General features: G+C 36.4%; 1 protein-coding gene across 1 annotated transcript; it reads right to left on the bottom strand.

The window, feature by feature from the left end:
* Window positions 1-4,595: 4,595 nt before the first annotated feature.
* Window positions 4,596-9,085, bottom strand: LOC145046045 (MACPF domain-containing protein NSL1-like). The gene is made up of 6 exons (XM_078994327.1): window positions 8,508-9,085; window positions 8,099-8,337; window positions 7,185-7,470; window positions 6,479-6,662; window positions 5,445-5,611; window positions 4,596-5,369 (listed from the first exon to the last, which is right to left on the bottom strand). The coding sequence occupies exons 1-6, from the start codon at window positions 8,778-8,780 to the stop codon at window positions 4,683-4,685; spliced, it is 1,836 nt and encodes a 611-aa protein (XP_078850453.1). The 5' UTR covers window positions 8,781-9,085; the 3' UTR covers window positions 4,596-4,682.
* Between the last annotated feature and the right edge of the window lie 12,027 nt (window positions 9,086-21,112).

Below are 21,112 nucleotides of genomic sequence, written 5' to 3'. Positions count from 1 at the left end.
AAGGCTCGAGAGTGGTCCAGATAGGTTGTAGGCCTTGCAAGGCGGTCTAGTCAGGATGAAGGCTCATCGTGCATGTTGTTCTGTATTGTTATATGTTATGATTATATTGGCATGGAGTTGTAAGCTCTCGGGCTTACATTTCTAGTTTATTGTTTCAGGTACTTCTGGTGACCGAGGGAAGGCAAAGGCTTGATTGTACCGCTCCTCATGATTTGTTTATGTTTTTGGGAAAAACTAATAGCTGTCATGATTTTATGGATTGATACTGGGATACTTTGATAATTACTAATTTGAAAACAACATTGTAATGATGAATGGTTTTAAATGTTTTGAAAAAGTTTTAATTTGGCATGAAATTTTTGGGCATTACACTACATGGATGATATGTTGATAGTAGGTCAAGATGCAACGATGATCGACAACTTGAAGAAGGATCTATCTAAGTTCTTTGATATGAAACACTTAGGCCCAACACAACAGATGGGCATGAAAGTTATTCATGATAGAAAATCAAGAAAATTGTTCTTATCACAGGAACAGTATGTTGAACGTGTGATCAAAAGATTCAACATGGAAAATGGCAAGCCCGTTGGTACACCCTTGGCTAATCACTTCAATTTGAGTAAGAAAAATTGTCCATCTTCTGAGAAAGAAAAAGAAGAGATGAAGGAAATCACCTATTCCTCAGCCAGAGGAAGTCTTATGTATGTAATGGTGTGTACAAGACTAGATATTGCTCATGTTGTCGGTGTTGTGAGTAGATATCTAGCTAATCCAGGAAAACAACATTGGGAAGCAGCCAAATGGATACTTTGATACCTGAAGGGTAGTTTAAAACTATGTTTATGCTATGGGGGAGCAAAGCCAATCATAGAAGGTTATACAAATGCTGATATGGCATGAGATCTTGATAATAAGAAATCTACATCAAGTTATATTTTTACTTTGGCAGGAGGAGCTATCTCATGGCAATCCAAGTTATAGAAGTGTGTCGCATTGTCAACAACAGAAGCTGAGTATATTGTTGTCGTTGAAGCTCGGAAGGAGCTTATATGAATGAAACAGTTTCTTCAAGAATTAGGCTTTCCACAAGAAGAGTACATCTTTCATTATGATAGTCAGAGTGCTATGGACCTCAACAAAAACCCGATGTACCTTTCCCGCACAAAAACATATTGATATCCATTATCACTGGCTTAGAGAAGCAATTGAGGGATAAGAATTAAAGTTGTTAAAGATTAATACCAACAACAATCTTACAGACATGTTGACAAAGGTGGTAACACAAGAGAAACATAAACTATATGCTTACATAGTTGGGATGATGATTGTTGTACGGAGACTGGAGGGGGAGATTTGCTGTGTTCTAGCCTCCAAAGCTATAATAGCCATCTTTGTTGACAAAATGAAACCTAGGGTGACAAAGTCTTCCAACCCTATGATGAACACGGTAAATGAACGCAACATGAATAGTGGCCACCAAGACTATAAATAAAGACTTCATTCTTCAGTTGTATACATCCCAAACATAGAGAGTTGAAGCATAACACTTAGAGTGAGAGTGTTAGAATTAATGGTTGGTTTTTTGTAATAGTTGAGTGTGAGAGTTGCTCTTCCTATTGTAATTCTATTTTCATGTTTAATAAAATAGTTTTCCAACCCCAACAGATTCGTCATTTTTGTGAGCTCCGTGTTATACTCCATCTTCTCTTTGTTATCATTTATCGTTGTTGTGTTGGTAATCTGTCCACCATTTTTATCCTCTGTGTTTGTTATCAAAAGTCATTGATTCTGATTCTGAAACTCACATGAGTTCACCATGGATATGGACTTGATTCTGGGAATATAGTCCATTATCTAATCCATAGACATCAATGAAATCATCCTCTGTACCAACATTCAAAGGTTCTACAGAATAACATAAATAAGAAGATAAAATGAAAAGAATTGAATGTTCTATGTACGCTCATCAATAATACAACCTGGGAGGAGACATTGGTTGTGGTTGGGTATGATATCTAAAGATGAAGACAGTAAATGTCTTGAGATGATGTCCATCCATGGTCACCCGTCAAATCCATTATGATGTTGCTCTAGCGGCGTTGAGATCAAATCATAAGTGACATTGCATCATGTCTCCGGAAACCTACTTCATATATTTTACCAATTAACTAAAAGTAAAGAATAAAAGAAAAACAAAAGTTAAGATTAATGTTCTTTTGTAAGACTTTACGTCATTACTACCTTAACTCAAGTGGAGGCAAATGGTTAGGAAAAGAAAAACAGTCTTCTTCTTTAGCATAATTATCTTCATAGATTGACAAATTTCTTATAGCATATTGACTTTCCATGCTTGATTTGTTTGACTTTTTCTAACTCTTTGTGTTTAGGATGCCTTACAACTGATAGAAGAAGCTCATTTTATATTAAATCCACCCACTATTTCATCTTCTCCATTTAATGTTTTCATCATAGGGTAGAAATAAATTTTGTCATCCTAGGAAGAAAATGGTTCCATAAAAAATGGTGGGCTCCTAGATGGAAGCTGAAATTCAACAAATTAACATGTGCAATCATTCAACAAAGAACATTATAGTCAACATAAGCATTTCTTGAAAGTTGTTATTGACAGTTTGTTATGTTTATTTATTTATTTATTTTTCTGGTTTGGACTTGTAGATGGAGGCTGGAAGTCAACAAATCTCCCCATCCTAGGAAGAAAATCGTTGCATTCTTTTCCTTTTTGTGCACCATATTTATTTATGCTAAACCTAACTAATAGTTGCACAAAAATTTTGTAGTTGCAAATAATACAAATTTTTTTTTTTGCTCTTTGGAGTCGAAATCGAGTAGTGGCCCACAACCCCCCGCGACACCTACCAGTTCCTCCATTGGGTGTATAGATGGTTACATCGTGTTGTAACTATCATATTGTACCTATAATTTCTTTCTTATGTGAGACATGTTCCAAGGTGTACATATGGTTATGATTCAACTGTCAAAGTATACCTATTGGCAGTAGACTTATTTTATTGGAATTGTGGAAGTGAAATATGCTGAGTAAATTGGAAGACTAGATGCTAGTATAGTTCTGTTGGAAAGAACTATCGTAACAACCCGGGCACAGTTACTCTTTGTATTCTGGATGTATTTTGATAACAACTTGTTAACCGTGGTTTGATGTAATATCTCCCTAGTTGATGTTTATAAGAAAAATGGGTCTATTTTATGTTGAATTTGTCGGGTTTTAAAGTGGTGGTTCATTTATTTATTGAAACGGTGTAGTGAGGGGAGGAAAAACTTCGTCGTCGGTGATGTTGGAGTGAAGTGTTTTTTACTTGCATAATAAATATGTAAATCAATTTCAATTATCAGTAACATATTAATTACAACCAAACAAAAATAATAAATATTGAAATAGAATATCAAAATAAAAATGAAATAGTAATTTTACATCGCGAAACAAAATCAAATTATAAGCCATACAATAAATTAAACCCATAAGAAATAAATTGAAACAATAAGGATATCCCCCAAGACCACAAGACTATTTATGTAATTTAGTCGAAAATATATATGCTTAGACAATAAATGATATATGGTGGCCTTTACGTATTGTTTATTTATTCTTTTTTAATTCTCATTTGTTTTTGAATGTTTTGAAATATTGAGGATAGGGGTGCAAACGAGCCGAGCCGAGCCCGAGTCTGGCCTAAACAAGCCTTTATATAATATTATTTATATATATTAAAATAAAAACATATTAGGGGAATTATTAATTTCGGGTATTAGTACACGATCTTTTTAATGAGTTCGAGCCGAGCTTAAGCTTATTTAGGCACGCCCGATAAAAACGAGTCGAGCTCGAGCCCGAGCCGAGCTTGTATAACTCTTTACGAGTTCGAGCCGAGCTCGATAAAAGAAAGCTTGAATCGAGCCTGCCGAGCTCGAGCTCAAGCCTCATATAACTTAAACGAGCCCGAGCCTGGCCAGGCTCGGCTCGGGCTCGTTTAAGTTATATGAGGCTTGAGCTCGAGCTCGACAGGCTCGATTCAAGCTTTTTTTATCGAGCTCGTAAAGAGTTATACAAGTTCGGCTCGGGCTCGGCTCGTTTTTATCGGGCGTGCCTAAATAAGCTTAAGCTCGGCTCGAGCTCATTAAAAAGATCGTTTACTAATACCCGAAATTAATAATTCCCCTAATATGTTTTTATTTTAATATATATAAATAATATTATATAAATGCTTGTTTAGGCTCGCGAGCCTAATCGAGCTTTGTGACATAGGCTTGAGCTCGAGCTCGTTTAATAAACAAGCTTAATATTAAGCTCGAACTCGGCTCAGGCTCGTTTAAAATCGGTTTCGAGTCGAGCTTTTAACGATTCGATCCCGAGTAGTTCGCGAGTAGCTTGGCTCGTTTGCACCCTTAATTGAGGATTAGTCAAATCATGGTAGAAGGGGATGTGCGGTCGTGGGAGCTTTAGCTTTAACATGATCATTAGGTCAAGTCTTTCTTGTAGTTGACTTGAACTTCATGAGAAATGTTTTAATTAATGTTTGAAATTCATCTATATCCTTGTATTCTAACTCAAACTCTACAAAATTTGATCGAATTTGTATGTACAATCTAAATAGTCATAAATAATATAACATAAGATGATACAACAATGGCTACTCATTTTCTCACATCAACATGGAATCCTCCGACATTATCACCAACAACGAATACTTCACTTTCACTCGAATCCTACCACCCTCCATACATAGCTTCGCTCCGGTTACCACCCAATACCCAGGTGGATTCTCCGGTCCCCTAACCATTTCCTTCGTATCAACAAAACTCGACATTTTCGGTTCACCCGAAGGTGGCCCACTTGGATAAATAGCTGAGTTCAAATCCACCTTCACCGGCTGATCAGCCGGTGAAAGCCCCGTACTAAATGGGGAACTCATCAACATCGACAGCATTCCCGATTTTCGGGAATGCGTCAAAGGTCCGTCCCATTCGGACCGTCGGATCTTTGCGAACTTCACCATCGCAAACCCTAATCGGAGAAAAAGAACCTTTTTCATACCGACCCCTTTCACCTCAAACCATGCCTTGGTCACAATTGAAGCCGAGTCATCATCAATCCGAGTCTCACTGTATTCAACCGGGGCGGTGCACACGTGCGAGAAGATGGCCCACTTGACTGGCTCCACGTATCCCTTTCCGGAATGTTCCTCACAAAGTTCATTGCTAAAATCATCAAAAAGTTCGAGTGATTTTGGAACGGTGGATAGATGTTGGAGATGAATGGCTAGTCGATTGCTTTTCCGGCCTTCTAAATACAATCGTACACCGGTTACGGGTCGGTTGCCGGAATCAACCTACAAATGTACAACCATCAATGCATGTCGTACAAACAACGATGCGTATATGAATTTGGTGAAAAAGAGGTTTACCTTTGTGGTGTTGATGTGAAGTCGAGGACCTAAGAATGTGAACTGAAGTGATGGCATTGATGGTGTTTTCCGGCGAGCTGCTAGCGGCAGATCGCCGTATATGGGAGCCCATTGCCGCGGTAACTGGAACTCGAGAAATTGCTCGAGTTCCTCTATTGGAGGTTTATCTGCAAAATGTAATAATTGATCAAAAAACCTAGCAATCAATCAATGAGCAAAATGCTGATAAAAGAGAGGGAAAAATACGCATACTTTCACCATCTTATTGAATTAGTCACTTGGCTATTTCTTGTAGCAACTAAAGCATTATTCTTTTTTGAGTGTTAAAAAAATTCTCTATGGTTGCACGGTTTTAATATTACTATTTTATTGATTTCACCACGGAACTTTATCATAACAACCATAAATAAAGTTAATAGTTCGGTGGCTAAATCAATAAAGAGGTAAAAGTAAGTTTATCTTTTTTTTCCCTATTTCAAAACTAGGCAACCAGGGAATATGGCCTTTTAAATGGTCAAACAAAATTATAATGGTTTAATCACTACAAAAAATAGTTAAAGTGCAAAATCGATTAGAAAATAGTTAAATAGCAAAACCACAAAATACATAAAAATGATGGAAGTACAAGCTTTTTGTTTCCTGTATTTATCCCTTTTCCGAAAATGTCATAATGGGTAACGAGCTATTGTTTTTTTTTCTTCACAAAATACCATTGTTTTAAAAAACTACCATGAGAACGTAAGCAACTGCACCATTTTGTTCACTGATTACTTTATTTCTATGGTATTTAATGGTATTTTGTGAACAAAACGTTCTTTCTAACGGTACCTTTTTAAAACAACGGTACAAAAACAATTAGTCTGTTACTCATTTATGACTTTGTAAAAACGGTAACGGTAAAATATGTTTTTTTAACGGTTAAAAAACATTATAATGGTTTTATCACTACAAAAAAACTAGTTCTAAATTGATAATATGATGAAAATATGTTGTGTTTTTGTGTAATTTGCCTTGATACAAATGTTAGTACTTACATCGAAGGTAGAGATTAATCGCATGAGTAAGAAACCCGCTACCACGAACACCATTTAAAAGGGAAACAATTGGAACAAATGACATTGAGATGACATTTGGTGATTGTGATATAGTCGAAAGCCAACCATTGTGACTTTGGTGGTTGTCTATACCTCCTCGACGAACATGTATGCTTAATAAATCCTAAGTAAAAAAGAAAACAATCAAATATTGCACATTAGCTTTAGCCAAATTCCATTGTGTTTTTAATGATTTAGATTTAGCCCCTTGGCTATTTTCAATAGTGATAAACAATTATAATATATATATATATATATATATATATATATATATATATATATATATATATATATATATATATATATATATATTTTTATAAAAGTAACATTATCTCGGTCACCCGGTTTGATATGATTAGATACAGAAAAACACAAGGTACTTTCACCATTGCATCAATTAACCACTAAACTACTACTTTTTTTTTATGATTATTTATTGTTCAATGGCTTAATCGATAAAATTGTGAAATTACGTTGTGTTGTTCTATAACTTGTCATATTAATGGTCAAAAATAGTATGATGGTTTAATCACTACACATGACTAAATCGATAAAATGATGAAAGTACAAGTATTCTTCTATATTTTTCCCTATATCCCTTCATGCCCCAACTAATATCACTAGAAAAGAAAAACTACGAGCTTACGTCCTTCTTCGAGAGTGATATAATTGATGGTCTTAGCGAGTTCATGACAACCTGAGGAACGTCCCAAGCTACCATTCGTTCTTCCTTTTGCTTTGATGACTTCTCCGGGGGCAAAATGGGTATTTCATTTACTTCCTCGGATAATTTTTTGTCCGCTAATTGCTTGAGAATATCCCGAACTTGTCTTGGCTCGAGATCTGAAGTTTGTAGTTGTTTTAGATAAATTACATCTTTGCCACCCATCTTAACCCCAACCACGATATGTGTACCATATTTATCAATAAACCTATAAACAAAATATCTTGGTCTTAACTGCATATTACGCCATGATTTCACCCATTTTTCCTTGTGGAAATTATTCAATTGAAATGAATAGCATCGTACTTTCAGTTTTTGAAATTCGTTATGAAAAATAGTATGTTTTTTGAAATTGCTTATTTTATGTAATAACTTTGACCAAAATCATTTAAAAATATGGACGTGGTTAAATGGTAATCGTTTTTGAAAGTTGGATGGTTTTTTTTTGTAAAGATTTTTGAAGTTTACTAAACAAATTAGAGATGAGGTGAAAGTGCATTGCTAGTTATTACGAATTTACAACATGGGAAAAAGACAAGGTAGCAAAATATTGAGGTATAAATAATCTAAGGGCAATAGGCAAAACATTAGTTTAGTCTATATTATACGAATTAAACAAATATGATTTCCCTTTTTGCATCTAGAATTATTAGAAGACATTAACGTCTAGTTCAGGAGTTTTAAGCAAATAAAAGAAAAGAAGGGGAAAGAAAGTAAGGAGAGAAAAGAAGAGAAAGGAAAAGAAAACAAATTTGTATTTTATGTTCCCGAATTTAATGTTCAGAAGAACATGTTTTGTGACAAATTCCAAGAAATATTCAAGATTCAAGATTTACCCTGCAAGTGCAGCAGGATCCCATGAAGAGGGCACTTCACTTTTCACTTTCTCAGATAACGAGATTTGGGCTCTTTGTAGCTCGATGTTATACAATGCTATAAACCAACCATCAAAAGCTACACTTTTTGTTGAAGATGCGTCCTTTTGCCAGCATCCTTTGTAATTAAACATGGAATTGAAGAAACCAGAAGGTATCTTCCCTGATAATGATACGTCCTGATTGAATTGCTCTACCATCTGCAAATAATACCCAATTCCTATCAAATTCATCAATAATTCAAAAGATTCTCTTTCAATTTTGAATATGTGTTTAAAGGTGATTATGATTCAGGTGTTTAAACAAACTCCATGAATTTCAGGTTTAAATTGAGAATTCAAAGTGAGTGGGACTGTTAGAGTACACTTACCTGGTTAAATGAAATAACATCGGAACGGAATCTAGTGCGTTCGCCTTTATCGCACTTGATAGAGGCGGGAACATTGGGAACGACGCCGCCGCCGGGAACCACCAGGTCTTTAGTTAGGGTTCCGTCGAGATCGATAAGGGTCGACCCGGAAGGACCAGGTTTACAGCCATTTAATCGGATATCTAAGGTGAGGTCGTAACCATTTCCAATCACGGACACAGCCTTCTCGGCGGCAGATTGGGGATTGAAGAAATTCGTTATGTAGAAAGACATCGGTTGAGTTTTGGTTTTGGGTTTTGAAATTGAGTAGGAATTAAGAAGTCGGGTTTGATTAAATTTTGAAAAAGATGAATGTAGAAGGAGAAGAACATTGGAATTTCAAGTTCATATGGAGATATTTTTGACCAAGAAATCATTGTTTACCGAGATTGTTGACTTGTTTGATTTGGAGTTTTCCTTCATTGTTTGTACGTGTCCGATACTCGATTAGGCTTAAAAGATTTCCTTGTTCATATCGTTGGTTTTGCCGTGTAAAATGGAGGGTGGAATCAACGGCGACTGGGTGGCTGCAGTTATTGACTGTGCGAACACGGTGGTTTGAAAATTTAGTTTTTACTCGGAGCATCACTAATCGTAAGGCTAAGTAATTAACTGAATAATTTATTATTAATTAGGTTATACTATTTGGAACCACTCGTATAAAAGAAAAATAATATTAATAACTAAAAATGGATCTAGTAAAATCTTGTTTCGAGAAGTTTTTTATTTTGAGACGGTGGGCTATATATAAATAGATCGAGTTAATGTCTTGGGTTTCAACGAAATAAAGTTTAGATCCTATTGGATGTTGATAATATTGGTTATGTTATTTAAGTTATTGGGTTGTGTTTTGGAGTTAAAGGGTAAAATGAGAAAAATAATATACCCGATTTCTTGCATGGATTATGGTTTTTAGTTTAACATGTACTAAGCCAAAATTAATTACATAAGGTTGTGGGGCTCGTCAATACATTTTCGTTCATATAAGATCGCCGAAAATGGAGTAGAAGCAAAGAAGTTATGATTGTTTGAAGTTGGAATGAAATTGGGTGAAACCCGTTCTCACAAGATGAGAAGCATATTCTCACAACGTGAGGAGCATGTTCTCACGAGGTGGGCACATGTTGTCATGAGGTGTGAACTGTGCAACCCAAGCCCACGAATTTTTTTAGGGTTCTTGAGGTATTTAAAGGTAATGATTTATGTTTTAGGGTATTTTCTTAGCCCCCATCACATCTAGAACCCTTTGGGAGAAACTCGCCTCCACCTTCAAGATTTGAGCTCCTTCTTTCTTCTTTCTCCTCTTTTGGATGCTTTTGGTGATGTTTTGATGAAGCATGAAGATCAAGAAGGTTGTTTTGGTTGCAAGGAATGATGTTTCAAGTTTGTATCCATTAATGGCACTATATTTCTGGACTATTGTAAGTATAATGTTCCAATCTTGCTATCCATTTCTTTAGATCTTTTTATTTGGGGTTTTTGACACTTTTGGTCCATTTTATGGGTGATCTTGGAGTTGAGTGGAGTCCAATATCTTTTCATCAGTTTAGAATGCTTCATGCACCTCATGGACTAGGAAATTTGTGATCATTTGCCTTCCCTTTTAGCCATGTAAGTTATCATGGCCCTTTAGATCATTTTGGTGTATTAAAGTTTAGATCTTGAAAGTTTGTGACTTTGTTATGGATAAAGTTGGAAACTTTATCCATCTAAACGTCATGTTGATCAAATATGAGGGTTGGAGACTTGGAGTTAATGGATTAAGTTAAGAAAGGTGCATTGTTGGGTCCCTTTGAGACTTAAAGTATAGACCTTGGTGGTTTGGACGTTCCTAATGGATAAAGTTAGAATCTTTATACATTAAAACCTTGGAGAGGATCAGATATGAGCTTTGGAGCTCCTGAAATCGGAAGGAAATGGATTAAGCTCGTTTAAGCTATTCAAACCGGTCCCCACGGCGTGGCCTTAGGCTGCCACGGTGTGGCGACTAGGGAACCTGTCATAATCCGAAAATTTTAGAGCCAGCAAGGTTTAAACCCCGACCTAGTACAAGTGAATCTATATTGCAATCCTTGTTGCATTGTATTATCTATAACCTTAGGGCTTGTTTAAAGAGTTAACAAAGAAATATGGATTGAAACCTAAGCTAAATTAGGGGATTATAAATGAACATAAGATAAAAGATTAAGGGTTTAAATCATAAATATAGCCGTTAAATAAGTTTTCACCCAAATTAATTAAGGGAGTAAAGAGTTTACGGTTTAATAAAGGGGTTTACGCTTTGTGATTTATTCCAAATTGTGTCTTTGTTTTGCTTTGGTCAAAAACCCCTCCATAAAGTGAACAAGATCCATAAACACCCCTTCTAAAGACCCAATTCCGAAAACTCATCACTAGAAGATATTAGATCTGAAAACCCCCTTCAATATATATATTATCCATAAACCAATTCATTTCTCAACATCTCATCCGAAAACATTCCTAAATATCTTTGAATCTTATCCAAAGTTAGCCTCCCAATGTGATTACTACTGTAAACCTTACATTCACCGCCTTATGAGTTTCATTCATATTTAAGGTACAAATGAATTCATTTGACACTTACATTTCACTCATATGCTCTCAAAACACATATCAAAGTTCTTCGCATCTGCAAGTAGTTACCCAGAAACCTTCAAACTTTCATAAGAACTTCTTCACAATCAGTAAGTAATTTACATAAACTAATGTTAATTATTAGATATCTAATTTATGCATATAATTATGTGTAAAATATAATTAGGATACGGTTAATTACACATATTCTATCCTGGGAAATCATCGCAACCACATCAAATCTAACCAGAAACACGTACATGAGGTGAGTTCATACACGTATGTTTTCACGCTTTTTAATTGTTTTAGGGGGGGGGGGGGGGGGGGATACAAGTAAAACACAAGAAATATTATGTTTAAAAATATAAATTGTTTATTTATTTTCTTACCGTAATTTACCGTTAAACGTGAAATTTACTAAATTTGCAAAATATTGTTACTATTGAATTTACAAATGATTTATCAAAAACATGTTGAGATGCAACGATTTTCACACCAACACGGAAAAACAAACTTATAAACTATAATAGATATAATATATGAAACAAATGAACTATTTTACAAAGTACATGATTATAACACGGAAAACAAAATTATAAACTATAATAGGTATAGTTTATGGAACAAATGATCAATATTACAAAATACATGTTAACATGTAAACAAAAAGGGTTTTCAGATATTAATCGTAAAAATGTTGAAGCAATTTGTGAGATGTCTTCGTGTACTTATTTAAGTACGGATAAAAGTCCTGATTAATAACCAGAGTCTCTTGTTGGGAGAGCGAGATATTTGTGATAGATCTATTTGGGACTGACAATCCCACATCCCGACTGTTAGCTACAGTCAGGTTGGCAGGCCTAGGATGACAAATGTCTTTAACGTTCCGACGCCTGAAAAACGTTGTAATCAGGCCGACTGGGTTAGTATGGTTAAAAAAACTCACAAAGAGAAAACAACGACATACTTACGAATAATATATTATCAAATAATCTTAATTGATTATTAACCTTACATTCGGATTTCAAAGCAAATACTTTCAAGAGTTTTATTTAAATATAAAACTATAGTACATGATTTTGCTAGTACATAAGTAGAGTTACACGTAGTTACATGAAAAGCAAAACTTTATACTATTTACCGATATGGTACAAATAGAAGTTCAGAATTACATATATCAAGTATTAATATTACTAAAGTCTATGATCACTTAATGTATACGTTAGGATTCTATATAATGAAGATCCGATAGGCAGTGGAATGTGTGATTTCCACCTTTCTTCCTGTTCCTTGTTTGGTTGTGGGCTTAGGGCAAATTCACCCAATCGACTGTCCATTCGAATTTTATTAAATATAATTTGTATACACTAAGTAATCATAGGAGGTAACAGTATGGGTCTTACCAATTACATGAATCAGAACCTTGAACCATAGATTATAAACATAAAGAACATATACTATTTTGTTTCAAGTGCTAAGACTACATTCTATTTTACTAAGAAAATATAGGATTTTCTTGAAGAACATAATAACGTTTTCAACAACAAAGAACATATCTTTTCCATCAAAATAATTATAAACTCACCAACTTAAATGTTGACACTTTTTCAAACCACTTGTATTCTCAGGAATATTAGTAGACATGTACCTTCTCGGGTGTTCTGAAGACGGAGCATGGTAGCTTTACATCTTAACTTTTGCGATAGTTCAATGTTAAACAAGTATTATTTTGAACACAATGTAAACTATGTTTTTAATATAATGGTTGTTGTTGCTTTGATTACTATTATTCAATTGTTGTGATACTATACATGACATCATTCGCCCCCAAACGTTTCCGTCGTTCCGGTTTGGGGGTGTGACAGATTGGTATTAGAGCATTGTTTATATTAAACTAAGTATGTCAACCCATAAAAGATATACAACTATAAATACAATGGGGCCGAAGTGCTCTGACTAAAATTATACTTTTAAAATATAACAATATTTTTATGAAAGTATACATACATGCATATATATATATATATATATATATATATATATATATATATATATATATATATATATATATACTAGAACAAGTATCACAAGAAGAACAAAACAAAAGTATTTAGATGTTGAACACTACAGTCAAACCTAGACAGTTATGTAATCATATTTGGGATAAATATAGTCTGATCAACTATATTTATATGAGATACGACCAACATATGTTTGAGAGTGATAGTGGTGTTGCGACAAGTCTAAAACTTACCAACTCTACATATAAAGAAATAGTAGAACCAAACATAAAGTTTAAAATACTATAGGAGCATTTTATGATACTATACAATAACAAGAAGTCTAAAAACTTATCAACTTCGTATACCAAGAAGCTCTAGAATCAAACATACAATTAAGATACTACAGGAGTATTTTAAGTACTATAACTAACTTATGTGAAAACTAAAACACCTTTACTGGTAGGTCTATAATTACTGAGTGTATACGTTAAAGTTATATATAATTGTGATTTTATAGGCTTAGAATTTGTGATTTTCTCTCTACTTCTTGTTCCTTGTTTGGTTGTGGTCTTAGAGTAGGGTCACTTATTCAGAGGTCTATTTGATCTTGGTTATATAAAATCTGTATACACTACATGATTATAGAAAGACCCGATGAGGATCATTCTCGTAAAATTTTATTTCTAATAAATTTTTTTATTAATCTCGTAGATCCTTTAGACACTCCCATTCTCGCACAAACAACATAGCTTGATGTACCCATTCCTCTACAACAGCCAACAGAGGAGTTGAGGAAGAACCAAAAGAGGGTTCATGAGGAGAATTCTGAGAAAGGACCAAACGAAGAGAAAGGCACTAGAAAGATAGTTAATAAACCTTACCCTGTCAGGAACAAACTAGAGGTCACATTATGTGTCATACTAATAATTAAAAAACAAATATAACTAGTGAGTTAGTAATTCTACTACTCACACTATGTGTTAGGCTTATCACTTCTTTCGTAGCAACAAATACTAGTACAATGAGTCACATAATTTCGTATAAGGGTGATAACTAGTAAAATTCATAAGTCTGTTTTATATAGACCTCTATTATGAAGTGATTACAAGACCCTATAAAAGTCAGAACATGATAGACATAGAACCGAGATAACATAATTCAATCAAAACACGACTTATAACCACTACTAAAAACTTATCACCTTTCCATGTTTTAAACCTTATGATAGAAAGATGCATTCCCTTAGACTTATAGGGTGCGATTATACCAACACTAATGTACTAAAGCACATCAAAATTCCACAAGTTAAGCATGCTTGGACGAGAGTGGTATTAGGATGAATGAACTTAACCTTTGTACAATATCTATTTTTACTCACTACCATGAATACATCATAGGTATGTAGGTCAAAACATTGAGAATCGCACAACAAAACGAGAAAATTTATATGTATATATAAATAGGTAACAACTAGCAATGACCATAATTACTGACGAACTCGTTTCATATCCTACAATAGAATCATGTCTTCAAATGGAAATAACCGGTCAACCGATGAAACCCCTATTTTACATACAGATTCCGCTACATTCCAAGCCACCGTAACAGCTGTCGTGACAGCTCTCATGGCGCAATTCAACGCTAACAACACAAACAAAAATAGAAATAGTATCGACAATTCTAACCGTAGTAACAACCAAGGAAACCAACGATTGTCGGTCATCAAAGATACCTCAAACCATAAACCTAAGAGCAAGAAAAAAAGTTCTGGAACAAAAAGGAGCACAAATTATCTCAAAGACTTGCCAAGAAACAATAACCTGTGGCAGCCCCTACAACCACAACATCTGTTGCTCCGATACCAGCCACTCGGTATGCTGGAACACTACTGAAGTGTGACTACCATCACAAGGGAGTCTATCGGGAATTTCATTTCAAAAATTGCAACAGAAATGGGCACTCTACTCATTTTTGTAGGACTTCAGTCCAACACATCATCTCAACCACTGATGCTAGTACAAGTCAAGTATACCATGCATGTGGTGAAATAGGACATTTCAAGAGAGATTATCCAACATAGAGGAATGACATAGGAGAGGGAGGAATGTAACGACAAGACATAAAGGAGCAACGAGGAACTTACTGGGAATCTGGGTACATTTTCCAAATAACAATAATTAAGCATTGGATTTTCTTAAAAGTTTTTGACAATTAAAAATTTAAAATCATAAATTGCCTTCTCATTCATATAAAAACTAAGGATCCTTACAGGTGAGCTGTGATGGCTTAGTGTAACATTAGAGTCATACATAGTTAAGATTTTTACAGGCTTAGAGTGAGTGATTCCGCTTTATTTCCTGTTTCTTGTTTGAGTGTGGATTTAGGGCAAAGTTACTCAGTCGACTGTCTTCTCAATCTTAACTATATATGATGTGTATACACTAAGCGATTATAGAGGGACTTTGTAAGGAATTAAATTATGAGATTTCATCAGTAATTATCAAAGTACTCTTACTGTCTATATTCACTAAATGTGGTACAAATATTCGTAGTAGTAATAACAATGATAAAACAAAGAACACTTAATACATAGATATAGAATGTTCTACCACTCTAACAAACACTTCTTCCTAAACGAATTAACAACCATTACGATAAGAAGTTCCGATATCGTCCTTAGAAATGGATTGACTTGGTCCTCACCATATCAATTCCATGTGATACGAAAAGACCCTTCTCCTTAACAAACCGTTTAAATGAAATCTTTTCAACCTATAACGACAAACCCGAAACAAGGTTTCGTATCGTCTCTCGCTTCAAAACTTAGAAGTACCCATGCGAGGGGTATCACGCCTTCCTTTCTTACTCCGCAGACAAGAAACTTAAAGTGAAACATACTGAGGATGTTCCAGAAGTCCGTAATCTTCCCGAAGTATCCTGTGCAGACTACCTAGGAATACGACTCATACAACACGTCAAGTTCAAGAATAGAGACTAAGGACCCATGTGGTTAACCTATCACTGCTAAGTATATATGCGAGGGTAGTATATAATTAAGATTCTACAGACTTATGATGTGTGATTCCACCTCTGGTTGTGGACTTGGGGCAGAGCCACCCATCTGAACATCTTATCAATCTTAATTATATACGACTTGTATGCACGGGGTGATGATAGATGGATCAGGTATGAGTCTTACCATGAACTTCAGGGAAAAATTACCCAAGACTACGAGTGGGCATACTATTATTCAAGAAAACATAGACAAGTAAACCAAACCCACACTTTCTCTCATCTTAAGTACAACTTACCATCCCAACACAGACAGTCAGATTAAACAAAACAAGGTCGCATACTAATAGTTAAGGTTCGCTGGAATGTCAAGCGAGGACCTGAATTCACTTGGGAATGGGAAGATCAAATGAAACAAACGTATCCACATCTTTTCCCTAGCTCATGAATACCACTTTAAAAACAATTTCAGGAAGAAATTCCCTCTAACGGGGGGATAATGTCACAATCCGAAAATTTTAGAGCCAGCAAGGTCTAAACCCCAACCTAGTACAAGTGAATCTATATTGCAATCCTTGTTGCATTGTATTATCTATAGTCTTAGGGCTTGTTTAAAGAGTTAACAAAGGAGTAGGGATTGAAACCTAAGCTAAATTAGGGGATTATAAATGAACATAAGATAAAATATTAAGGGTTTAAATCATAAATATAGTCATTAAATGAGTTTTCACCCAATTTAATTAAGGGAGTAAAGAGTTTATGGTTTGAAATCAATGCAATAAAGGGGTTTACGCTTTGTGATTTATTCTAAATTGTGTTTTCATTTTGCTTTGGTCGAAAACCCCTCCATAAAGTGAAGAAGATCCGTAAACACCCCTTCTAGAAGACCCAATTCCGAAAACTCATCCCTAGAAGATATTAGATCCGATAACCCCCTTTAATATATATTTATCTGTAAACCAATTCGTTTCTCAACATCTCATCTGAAAACACTCCTAAATATCTTCAAATCTTATCCAAAGTTAGCCTCCTAATGTTCTATGAGGACTTCTACCCTTTTGAGATACACCAAGACCTGATGGAAAGATACCATCAGAGTGCTCGTTAATAGAGGTATGAAATCATTGTCACCATGATAACAACTAAGATGAAGGATGGAGAACCCATCACGGCCCACTTGCAGAAAATGCAAAGGTTTATGGACCGCTTGATGAAGTTGAATGTGAACTTCGATGAAGAGTTGGCCATAGATATCATTCTACACTCTTTACCTCCATGTTATGTTTAGTTCCGTATGACATATCATATGAACAAGGAGGAGGTCACTCTTAGCAAGCTTCAAGGCCTTTTGAGGACTGCTGAAAGTAGTCTCACAGGTAAATCTGTAGTTTCTACTCTTACTGCTACTACGTCTGTCTTGGAAATTGGACATGGGAAAGGGAAGAAGAGGAAGACTCTCTCTAAGAGCCGCAAGGGGAAGTCTCTTGATGGATCCTCTTCCAGCGGGACCAAAGCTGGTTCTGCTACTCCCTCTACCATTCCTAAGGAAGCAGAGTGTTTCTATTGTCATGAAAAGGGGAACTGGAAGCGAAGCTGCCCCAAATACTTGCAGGATGTAAAGGATGTGAAGGTTAAGCCCACCCATGCAGCTACTTATACTATTCTATCTAATAACTCATCACATTCTTGTTCTTGGGTCCTTGATATAGGTTGTGGAATTCACATTTGTTCAAATTTGTAGGGACTAAAAAGAAGTAAGGATGTGGAGCACATGGAGATGAACTTGATCATGGGGAATAGGAAGGTTTCACCTATCACCAAGATTGGAGTTTATTCTTTATTGATTACTAGTGGGTTAGAGTTATATTTGAATAATTGTTGCTACTCGTCTGAAATGGCAAGAAATGTTATTTCCTTTCTTGGTTTGTACAATCAAGGTTTTAGTTTTTCATTTGAGAATGAAATTGGTGCTATTAATGATTTTTATAATGGTGTTTTTAATTTTAAAGCATTGCCTTGTAATGGTGTATATGAAACTGTGATGGTTGTAGACAACTTAGGAAATAATGTGTTGCACATTGATTCTTCCAATGATCTGGATAAGGCATGCTTGTGGCATTGTCGGCTTGCACATGTCAACAAGAAGCGCATATGCCAACTCCAAAAGGCTGGAGTCTTGGAGTCATTCGACTTAAGGTCGGATGACACTTGTGAATCTTTTTTGCTTGGAAAGATGACCAAATCACCCTTTACTGGTACTTGTGAAAGGGGTGAAGGTTTGTTGGATCTCATACACACCGATGTGTGTGGACCTTTCAAAACTGCCACAAGGAATGCTAATCGCTACTATGTGACTTTTACTAATGGTTACAACTGATATGGCTATATCTACTTAATCAAATATAAGTCAGAAACCTTTGAAAGATTCAAAGAGTTTAAACAAGAAGTGGAGAATCAGCTGGACAGGAAGATAAAGATGCTCCGATCTGATTGGGGTGGTGAGTATCTTAGTATCGAGTTCCTAGACTATCTTAAGGAATGTGAGATTGTTTCACAATTGACGCCACCTAGGACACCACCGCTTAATGGTGTGGATGAGAGGCATAATCGAACCTTTTTAGACATGGTTTATTCCATGATGAGTCAAGCTTCGTTACCTATCTCATTTTGGGGGTATGCCTTAGAGACTGCCGCCCATATCCTTAATCTAGTCCCAACTAACAAGGTTGCCAAAACACCTCACGAGATGTGGACAGGGAAAGTTCCCTCGTTAGCACACATCAAGGTTTGGGGTTGCAAGGCTTTCGCGAGACGCGACTCACGACAAGCTCGAACCTAGTACTAAGCGGTGTAATTTTCATCAACTACCCACAGAAATCCTTTGGATATCTCTTTTATAGACCGAGTGACAACGTTGTCTTTGTTGAGAGGAGAGGAGTATTTCGAGAGAGAGAACTCATAAGCCAAGGAAACTGTGGGAGGCAAATTGACCTTGAAGAGCTTCAAGAGTCAAGCGGTGAAGGAACCTCAAACACTAGCAATCAACTTGAGGAGGAAACTCCTGGTGATCCAGTTGACGAGTCCATACCTCTGAGGCGCTCCAGTAGAGTTAGTGTTCCACATGTGTTATATGGTTTCCATATAACATCTGAGGGTGATACACTTATTAGTGATAACACACTGGTAAATTTGGATGAACCTAACAACTACAAGGAAGCCATGGCAGGCCCCGAGTCTTCAAAGTGGAAAGAGGCTATGGACAACGTGGTTCAGTCATTAAATGACAATCAAGTTTGGAACTTGGTTGACAATGTACCGGGTCGTAAGACAGTCGAGTGCAAATGGATCTTCAAGAAGAAGACCGACATGGATGGGAAAGTACACACATATAAGGCGCGACAGGTTGCGAAGGTGTAACACCCCGAGATCCAGGTACATTTATTTCACCCTTATTCTTTGTCAATTGGGAATGATTGGTCCTTGAGTGGAGGAAACATTGCAAGTGAGTATGCTGGGCGTACCATAGGAGTACGCTGCGCGTACTCATGCGCTTATTTTGGACGCGGAGTCGCTAGGTATGCTGGGCGTACCCATAGTTACGCCGGGCGTACCCGACCTAGATGCAAAACCCTAATAAGACTTGTGCACTATTTAAAGGATGTTAAGGCTCATTTCTCAGCCTCCAGATCAGTGAGTAAACCCTAAGAGAGAGCGCCTTCCATCGTCCTTAGTGAGTATGTGTGTTCTTGGAGCTAATAGTGCCTTGGTGTGTTATTGAAGAAGGAAGAAAGGAGCTTGTGAAGACTAAAAGCTTGAAGTGTAAGCTTGGATCTGAGATCTGCAGAGAAAGAAGCTGCATTTAGAGGTATAAAGTTCAAAACTTTCCTCTTATCTTTGGTTGTGGTTGCATGTGCCATTTCTAGGGTTAAAAACCCCAAAGGTGGAGACTTTATGAGTATAAGGTGCTCCATAGTCCAAGATCTGTCCCTTTTCAGTAGTATTTGTGGTCTAGATCCATAAAGTCCCCGTTTTGGTCGTTGATATGGGGTCATGTTTGAGTTCTATGCCATCTAGGGTTAGAGAATGAGTTGTTTTGGGTGCTAGTGACTTATTCAGCCATGCAAGGGCTTAAAGTCATCGACTTTATGGTTTTGGAGGGTTAGAAATGGTCAGATCTAAAAGTTGGACGTGGGTCTTAACTGTTTAAGACCCCAAGAGCTGAAGGACTGAAACTGGGTATTACGTCGGGCGTAATTCCAGTACGCGCAGCGTAAGGGGTGGCACACCCCGATCCTCTGATGTTATCGGTTACGACCAGCGTACATGTTTGGTACGCGCAGCGTCACCTGAGAGGTTGACTATTGTTGACTTTTAGGGTTTGGTCAACTTTAGGATATTTGAGCCATGTGAAGGGTAAAATGGTCTTTTACCCTCATAAGAGTATTAAGAGAAGGGTTGGTCTAGCCTTGGGAAATGTGTTCATATCGAGTACTTATTTCATATGATTAGGCGGGGCTAGGTCTTATCCCACGGAATCCGAGATTTGCGAGTTACCGAGACATCGATGTGAGTCTTCTCACTATACTTTACATGGAGTAGTATTATGTGTTGACCAGAGGGTCTTATGTGTTATGTACGAGATTATGTGTTATGTGATATTTGTATGTTGCATGATGTTATAGACCGGACCGAAGGGTCCAACAATACAGACCGGACCGGAGGGTCCAACGGCTATGATCGGACCAGAGGGTCCAACGAGCTACGGGACTGGAGGGTCCCGCTGAGACACAATGACCGGAAGGTCGTATATTAGCCTTGAGTGGCGTATGTGCTGTATGTGGTATTTTGGGGGAACTCACTAAGTATTTATGCTTACCGTTGTTGTGTTATGTGTTTTAGGTACTAGCGATGAGCGCGGGAAGGCGCCGACATGATTCGTACACACTTGGGGAGTTT

The sequence above is a fragment of the Lactuca saligna genome, chromosome 1, assembly GCF_052625555.1.
Source record: "Lactuca saligna cultivar CGN05327 chromosome 1, ASM5262555v1, whole genome shotgun sequence".
NCBI lineage: Eukaryota > Viridiplantae > Streptophyta > Magnoliopsida > Asterales > Asteraceae > Lactuca > Lactuca saligna.
The sequence above is the reverse complement of the archived record's forward strand: the minus strand, read 5'-3'. Positions and strand labels throughout refer to the sequence as shown.